Consider the following 9,441-nt stretch of genomic DNA (forward strand, 5'->3'; position numbering starts at 1 on the left):
ATCCCAAATACAATCATGAAAATAAATACCAACAAGAAAAAGCCATCTGGATAATTGCTTTTGTTTGCATATTACATGATGGGAGTGATTCTGATAAGAAATGGAAATTAAATAACATAAACATAAAACTAGCTATGCTATACACAATGATGAAAAACCTCAACAAGGTGCAGTTGTTCCCTGGAGAGTAGCAAAAGAGAGAATAATTAGAATACAAAAATCCTGCATAACTTCGGCCATTGAGAAAAGTACAACCAATTTTATTTAAAGGGGTTTACTCCAGGGTTAATTAGTCCAAACAAGATGTTTACAGCAAAGTAATTGCCTAATATGATTACAGACTGCTAGAGCAGTATTGCCTGCACCAGACATATAAGTAGATCAGAGGCTTTTCTGAGCTACCCAAAACGCTCGATATGACCTGCTGCAGGTTGTGCTGAATACTGGTCTTTATTGGGGTGCAATTAAGGTCCATTAAAGAGAATAAACGATGAAGGTTATGAAGCTTAACCAACGTTTGATGTGTCTAAAACTGCTCATGAATTCACAATAGCAGATGCAAAAGCTTCAGCTCTTGCTTGGGAGATTCAGGTGTAGTCCTATCCAAGCCTGTAACAGACCCTTCAGAGTTGACAGAGGGACTGGAGACCCTCAACATTACAGGCTCTTGCTTCAGCCTGTCTTCTGAAGAATGATATAGTGATGGGTGAGATTTTAAGGTAAGGTCTAGCTTAATGCTATTGCCATGATCATTACCAATATTATAATCAGAGGATAATATTGAAGGATTTTCTTCTCTATCGCAATATGCTTCATTTATTGCAGTCTCTTGAGAGCACCCTTTGATTATCATCTGATCAGTTTTCTGTACTAATTGGCTTGGCCATACCCTCCTTGCCACAGGAGCAACCAGCTGACCTTGCATCAATCCATCAACCTTGGGTGCTTGTTTGGATTCATGTGGTAAATCTGCCCTGGATATTGATGGATTATAACTATTACGCCCTACCATACTGCTGATTAATGGCTGCTTAGCATGTACTTCTGCAGCATTGCTGGATCTTGGCTTCTTAATCATCACCTCTTCTTCCATATTTATCTCCTGTTTGGTGTCCCTAAACCTCTTAAACTGCGGTCTAATCATTTCTTCAATGGAGCTCCCACTGTAATTAGAGTAATCAACTAAAGATTGATTAGGTTGAGGGGCTTTAAAACTGCAAGCTGAAGTGAAAGAAGACTCTGGTAAAGGTTGAGCCATAGCTGAACCTCTCTGAAAAGAGCTTGGAATATTTAAGCTGGACTGTATGTTGAGCTTAGTGTCTACAATTGCTGGTTTAGGAGATCCACCTTTGAGAACAGTCTCCACTGCTGCTTGGCAAAGGTTCCAGTTGCCAGAAAATAGTAAGCCAACAGCCCCATGTACTGGGTTCACAGTTCTCCCACAGGCCTCATATAGGAGAGATTGAAAAAGAGCTGCACATGGCCAGAAATAAATCAGACAACCATACCTTTAAATATTTTATAGCAACAATGTAAAACAACAAATATTATTATGCATACTTACCCAAATTTTCAAAAACTACACGTTAATTAAAGGGAAAGTTTTAATTAGAAGTAAAATAGGGTATAGAAATGGTACAACTAACATGATGTAGGTGAAATCTATCATGAAATATAGTGCCAAGGGCAGCTTTGAGGTTTAACTAGCCTTTTAAGTTTAAAGTAAGCCTTGATATCATGATCTTAGGACAAACATACTAAAGACTAAACGTTAGAACTTAGATAAAGACCAGATTAAAAAAGAAAAAACATGGAACTTCAATAATGATCTTGATACCATGGAGTACACTGTACAACCAACCAACTGACTGGGCAGATATGGCCAGCCTTAGTTTGAACACTCGAAATCAAGGATGATTTTTGATAGGCTAGGTCACCTTTCAAAATGTCCGGTTTAGTAAAAATAATACCGGTTTCTTTACAATTTACCTTATTTTTCGACGGTCACTTAAAATAAGTTATCCCTAAAATGCCCAAAAACCGAGCATAATGCCCCTCAAAAGGCAACCCTGCTTATTAGTATAACTAAAAATATTATCTCTCTCTTTTTTTCTAATAAAAAGTCTATGAGTACATGCAGGAGCTTAGACCTTGAGAGGATAGCCTTGATGCTTATCCTGAAAACTGTCTAAACTTCACATAAAAGCATAAAGCTTACATAAGTTACAAAATTATTAAATACACTTAAAGATGTACACCACGTAGAGTACACCAAATGGGAAAGGAGGAAGCTTGCTAATTAGAGCCTAACATTAACTAAAAGTTTGGACATTTAAGTAAACAATTAGATGATTTTGATGACAAAGACAAGGTGGGTTAAGCTCTAAGTATGTACTATGGACTCCATTAATCTCAAGAAAGAGTAAAGGTATGATGTGGTGAGCACAATTACATAATCGTGGAAGATTACCAGGTCTTTGATTCTCGGAGACTCCATTGATGAAACCTGTCAGGCCTGCTCTTCCAAAGAACTTGGTTACAAAGAGTGTGGCATGTGCTTGGGCCTCTGGAGAGTCTATGCATTTGAGGCAGTGCCGGAGAACACATGCATCACTGCACCCCTTCCTCAAGACTCTACACCCATTGCAGCTCATCTTTACTCAATCCTAACTAATCAACACTTAATCCTGCACAAATTACCACATTCCCAAGCTGATTAACGCTTAATCCTGCACGAAAGATCATATCCTCGCATTTAAAGGTTTTGAGAGTAAGGTCAAATTGCAAAACCCTCACACTATCAACATAATTGAAGACAAAGTGAAGGTCTCATGATCAAGAAAAACATGGTGTGAACAGCTAGATTTACTCATTTGATCTACCATGCATTGCCAAAGTGCAGCAATCATGCATCAATATGCGTAGATTACACTATACCTCAGTAACGTTGTCTTGGATGGTGAGTATGTGAGACCTCAATTAGACCAAAGCACGAGAACAGAAACAAGAAAGTGTTTTAGAAGGGCTTTGAGGGTACACTACTGCTGGTTTTAGAACAATTATACGTCGTCAAAATCATGGAATGGTCTCAATGGGGAGACTGAAGGAGAACCATGGAGGCTTCCTAGGTGCAAGAATTTAGCTAAGGATGCTGCTACAGCTAGGATCTGAACGAGTGAGAGGAAGGATCCAACAGAGAGTCGCCAAGAGGTGCAGCTGACAGTAAGAATATTAGGGTTTCATCATTGATCATGTTCAAAGATTGTATGAGGACTGAGTATGCTGACAGCAACAAAGATGGCAGAGAGCAATTAGGGTTGTGTCTTGTGCGTGTGTGTGCGCGTGTGTGTGTGAGCAACAAAGATGGCAGAGAGCAATTAGGGTTGTGTCTTGTGTGTGTGTGTGTGTGTGTGTTGGGATGGGATATTCTGAAAGATGGAGCCTGAAGACTTGGAGGAAAGGGATATTCTGATATGAGCTTAACCTGAGCTGAGAGAATTATAAAGAAGGCTTGTTGTGAGCAGGCCCTGCAAGGATTGGGGAACAAGAAAGAGGTGGGGTGGGGGCACAAGCCAAGGTAACCCCGGGTGTTCAGATTGCTGACAATAGACACTTCAAACGACAGCTAAGGCAAAGCAATCAAAAGGGGGGGGGAGAGAGAGAGAGAGAGAGAGAGAGAGAGAGAGAGAGAGAGAGAAAGATATTTACTTTTTTTGGGTTTAGTTTTAACTTCACCAAAAGGGGGTCATTTATCAATTATGTGTCTTTTTAGTTTCACTTAATCAAAGGGGTTTATTTGTGTGTCCTTGTAATTAGTTTCACTTAATCAACACTAGTATTGTACCCGCGCATTGCTGCGGCGGCCGACCAAGGTTCCAGAGAGACACACCCACACACACACACACACGCGCACATGGCCCTCTCCCTCTCTCTGTCACGTACACACACTCTCAACGTAAAGGGGTGGGGACTCTTCCTTTATCTTGTATAGATGACCCATGCATGCAGAAGTCCTAAGCTAAACACATTTCAAGGGATTATTTCAATTTTTCTTACTAGCTCATAGAGCTATTTTAGTGCCAAATCAAATTTCTCACTTTGTGCTGATACTATTTGCTTGCTCAATCAACATAATATATGGGGGGTAGCTTTGATAGAGTGGTAGAATTCGAAACTCTACTTGCGGGATGCAAGTCGAGCTCACCCCTTCCCCCACTCCACCAAGGGGTGGGATCATAGTTTCTTTTTGATAGGCATCCACGCCCATTTATGATCATTTTGGTCGTAAAATACTTGCAAAAGCCTCTTAGAAATTACACTAAAATAGAGAGAACTTGCAACATTTCACCAAACCCATCAATTTTGAAAGGCAAGGGTAAGGGTGCTTATCAAAAATCAAGTTTTGGAGGGATAAAAAGGGTGTGTGAGTAAATACCATTAAAAAAACTATATATATATATATATAATGTATGTATGTATATATGTATACATACATACACACACATACATATATATATACATGTGGGGGTATATTTGCTTGTGATATATCATGCATGTCTACATTAAAAAAATTAAGTGCCTCTAGGTGTAGGCTGGTCAGTTAATTTCCCACAAGTGGTATTGTAACCCAATTTGATATACACTGATAAAGAGAGTATTGTAACCCAATTTGTTATACACTGATAAAGAGAGTATTCTGTATATTTACCATTTTAAAAAATGCGTCTGGAGGGCAATGAGCTTTGATGTACTCCCAAGATTAGACCTAAGGGTCTGATTTTGTTTTCTCTTTTTCTGTTAATATATTTACAGTTTCTCTTTATTAATTTTATTTTTTAAAAAAGAGAGAATCTCATGCAATCTCATCACACAGGGGTGGGTTTTAATTTCCGTGATTTTTTTTACAAAGGGATTTTTCCTCCCTTCTCTCTCTCTCTCACTCACTCTCTTTCTAGGGTTTGAATTTCTTTTTTAACTTGTGTCTGTGTCACCTTCTTGCCAGAGGCGAATCTATCACGCAGATGGGGACTTGGGACTCCGGAGTGGCTCTTCAGGTGGGCGAAGAGCACATACCGACGAAAATTAAAAAAATAAAAAAAAGTGTGTATGATTCCCATCCAAATAAAAACACGAGCACGTCGTCATGCATGAAGATAGATTACTCCATCTCATTAGCGCCTTAATCCTACTTTAATCATCATTCTGCCTCCCTTCAATTAATTTGCTCCCAAGATTCGGGAGAGCCTCCTTACCTCATTTTCACCGTCCATCTCTCCCCCATCCAACGGCTCTCCTTTCAAGCCCTCTCCCGCGTGGACCCTCTCCCACTCACACGCGGCGCCGTGACTCTGTCCAATCAATCACTTTGACGCCCCGTCTTTCACGTTTACACCAAACCCTGGGTAGTTACCTCGCGTACAAACAATAAAGATTAAAGGTAGTGTAAAGTTCATGCATTTAATTTTTTCTTAGCCCTTGCATCACATCCTCCCAAAAGCATTCCTTGAACCTTCCCATAGATGTGGAAGATTCCCCCCTCCCACCAAGAGCTGCCCATTCTCATGTTGTTTTGCCACACCTTCATAACCCTCATGGTGCCAAGTACTTTTCCATACCGTGAAGCTCCATCCTCTCTACCCCAATCACAATCATGGCCCATCTGTTGTTGCAACTTGCTCATACCTCCCCACACTTGCAAATCCATCTCCAACACCCTTCACACCCATGCTTGGAAGGAGAAATGGGGCACTAAAACATGCAAATGTCACTTTCAATGTTTTTATAAATGCAAGCATCCTCGTGTAGGTCCTTCTCATTCGTTGTTTCACAACTTGATTCCACAGCAACTCTTCAAATTGTTAATTAGTGTGTGTCATATTTACCTTGTCCCCACATACTAATGCTTGAAACAATAATTATGAGGAGCACATGCAAAGAGTTTTCAAAAATTACAAGAACATGATGATCATATCCTCTCTCTCTCTCTCTCTCTCTCTCTCTCTCTCTCTCTCTCTCTCTCTCTCTCTCTCTCTCTCGATAAAGCATTTACCCATGTGAAGTGGCTCTACATAAGAGAGAAAGAAAATAGGATGTGGGGCTCGGTAAGGAAAGGAAGATAGGTGGGCCTATGTGAAGGAATAATATACTCATAATATACTCATGATGTATAATCTACTTTGGTGTGATAAAGCCAACCACTGGCAAGCTAGATTATTGGGCTTAATTACTTTAGTGAGATTGGGTGCCACATAAGTGAAAAGCAATAAGTACTACACCTGCCTTTGAGTTTATGCTAGCCTTTTGTAAAAGTAAACAAAGGATGAACCTATAATAATAGTAGACTCTTTGTGCAATTTATATTGTTATTTGAATTGAATAACATGGAGTGCTCTAGCAATTTGTGTATATAATTTGTAAGCATACATTTATTATCTTGTCAGTAAATTACAAACTGTCTTTGCTAAGTTGTAAATGTCTTGAGGATGTTCACATGCCTTGGGCATCAATCTTGTATCAGAAGGAAACTAGCTAGTAATGCCAAACATATTAGATGTCTTAGAACTAGCAATGGGGGCCTCAAGTCACTTGTTCTCAAGTGGCCTAGTGAAAAAATACTTATGAAGTATGCAAGTCAATTTCCTTACATTATAAAGTATGTCATCCCATTTATGCAATGGATTGAGTGTTCTCTCTAATCAATTTCTTTATGAAGTATGCAAGTCAATTTCCTTACATTATAAATTATATTATCCCATTTATGTCGTTGATTGAGTGTTCTCTAATCTCTCTCTCCCTTGCAACTCAAAGTTATTGTGTGTGGACATGTTTATGTTTAGTATTTAACGAACGTGGTCAGTAATATGAAGCTCTATTCTAGAATTTTGTGAAGGCATCTTTCAAAGTGAGTGTGGGTTGAGAAGGCCTTGGTTGGTCAAGACAATATCAAGATGCGTAAGTTTATAGTTGGATTGGAGTCCTAAGGTAAAATTTAGGTGATGAAGAATAATATTGAGACTTTCCAAGAGGCCTTAGATAGAACCCTCAAGAAGGAACTACCAAGAATAGCTCAATTGTGAAAGGAGTGGTGGAACCTCTATAAGATTCAATGAGCCCCAATACCAAGGTAAAAGTAGAGAATTGTGAAATAAATTGATTGAATATATGTGAATGTATAGATGGTTTTGTAGCACTAGATGATAAGCACAAGTTTCTTGATGATGCATGTCTCCAAGAAGGAGGCATAGAAGGAACTGAAAGTATAGAGGAAAGGAATGTAAATGCGACCACCTGAATTCCATTCATTCAAGAGTGCATTCAATGAAGAAGATATAAGTGCATGTGCCATGTAAATGCTTGGAAAGGAGTCTCATGTGAAGATTCAAGGTAGAGGATGCCTTGTAAGTCATATCGAGGGAGACAATCTCAAAGATAGAGGCACACATAGAAGCTGAGAAAGTTTCTTAGATACTTTAGATGGAGTGACACTACAAGATGGAATTGCCATGCTCTTTTCTTGGACTCAGCAAGAATGAATTGGATGATTGTGAAATTAGGGATTAGATTATAAATGTCTTGGTACACTCGCAAATGAAGACTTAAAATTCGGGATGTTGGATCCATTTAGTAATGAAGATCCTTAGAATGTGGATATAGCACACCAATGAAGAGCTGATGATGGTTATGTTAAGAATTTTTAGATTTGTGAGTTAACATAAATAGCAAGACCTTCACATAGAATAAGATTTACCAAGATAGAGATGGAGGAAAATTTGAACTACTATTACAAATTGATACTTCATTTGATGGCAAGTGTCTTCCACCTGTGTGTTCCAATGAGGGAGCTTAGATGGTGATAAGACACCGGACGTGAGGCTTTATATAGTACCCAGGGGTAGTTTATGATAGGTTATCCAACATTTGCCACCCTACGTTGATCATCATAATTAGGACAATAATTAACCACCGAGGACAACATGTCTCAAGAATATCTCCCTCTACCCTTAGGGAAGTTTAATATGGGTGTATCATATCACACTTACATGTAGCCTATTTAGCATGATTTCAAACCTATTTAAGCTATATCTTAACCATATTGTTGAGATATCGAGCACAACTCATATGGATATGGGTGACATGCTAGGATAATAGCTCATCACTTATGCCACTCAATGAGATTATTGGTGATATGCCGCTACTGGTTTACAAGCTACTATGTGACAACCATTTTGGTCTACTAGAGTGATGGCATAGTTATAGTGCTCGCTCATGAAGCAGACTCCTGGAGTGAAACAAACTGTCACAAAAAGGACCAGGCATTGTGATACACTTTGGGTTAGACAACCTAAGAATCAAAATTCAAAAAGGGAGCAATCAACTAAGAAGGGAGAATCAGACAAGGAAAAAGCAAAAGAAAAGCCATGGTATTACGAGGCTGCCTTAGCTCAAGGCCTTGGAGATCTCTTGGCTTCTAATTTGGAGCTCTATGCGTGCAGTGATGGACTCTGACTATCTCTACCTCACATGTTGAAACATTTGTTTTAACATTTGACTTGTATTAATCTTTCAATTATTTCTATATAGCCAAAGTTGTTTGATTCTGCTTAATCTTTCTCTTCAAAATCTTAGTGATGGGGAAGGACTTCTTTGAGAAGAGTGACAGATTTGATGGTACAAAATATCACACATGGTCCATAAAAATTCAAATGGCCATGGTAGATAAGGACTATTGGACCATAACAAAGGGTGATTATAAGAAACCAACTAGGGATGCAGAGGCACAAAAAATTGGGAAGCACTTAACATGAACTAGCCTTCCTTGTCTCGAAGGGCTAGATGACACACAATTACCACAGGTAGCAAGTGCTGCTTCAGCCAATGAGGCATGGACTAGGCTTAAAGTTATCTTCGATCAAACCAATGCGGCTTCAAGACTATGGTTAAGAATGAGACTGTATAGGTTTCAAGACTATGGTTAAGAAAGAGACTGTATAGGCTTAAAGGTATCTTCGATCAAACCAATGCTGCTTCAAGACTTTGGTTAAGAAAGAGACTATATAGGCTTGACATGGGAGATAAGGATAATGTTGCAACCCTTTTAAAGCAAATATCAAAAGTCTTATGAATCAACTTTCAGGGGGGGCTAGGGTAATCATTACCAAAGAAGAAGTTGACTTTGTGTTGCTCTCTTCAATATACCCAAAGTTTGATAATGTGGTTGGTGTTATTGCCAACCAACCAATCTAACCCTTATTAGTGTAGCATCTCATTTGGTCATAGAAGAAGCTCAACTTGGAGTTTCAACAGATGGCATTGAGTCCTCAAGTGTGGAAGTACCTGTTTTGCAGAATCTGCCATAACGTCCAAGGAAGATAAGAAAAAGAAGAAGGGACCCAAACCTTGCTTTTACTGCAAGAAGAAAGGTCATATGATCAAAGACTGTTT

At 39.1% G+C, this 9,441-nt stretch overlaps 1 protein-coding gene across 1 annotated transcript; it reads right to left on the minus strand.

Moving 5' to 3' along the window:
* Positions 1-239: 239 nt before the first annotated feature.
* LOC147635573 (uncharacterized) lies at positions 240-3,632 on the minus strand. The gene is made up of 3 exons (XM_086802923.1): positions 2,938-3,632; positions 2,471-2,687; positions 240-1,473 (listed from the first exon to the last, which is right to left on the minus strand). The coding sequence occupies exons 2-3, from the start codon at positions 2,652-2,654 to the stop codon at positions 545-547; spliced, it is 1,113 nt and encodes a 370-aa protein (XP_086659049.1). The 5' UTR covers positions 2,655-2,687; positions 2,938-3,632; the 3' UTR covers positions 240-544.
* Positions 3,633-9,441: the final 5,809 nt, after the last annotated feature.

Source organism: Cibotium barometz, chromosome 9, assembly GCF_041138505.1.
Source record: "Cibotium barometz isolate CiBa-2024 chromosome 9, ASM4113850v1, whole genome shotgun sequence".
Lineage (NCBI taxonomy): Eukaryota > Viridiplantae > Streptophyta > Polypodiopsida > Cyatheales > Cibotiaceae > Cibotium > Cibotium barometz.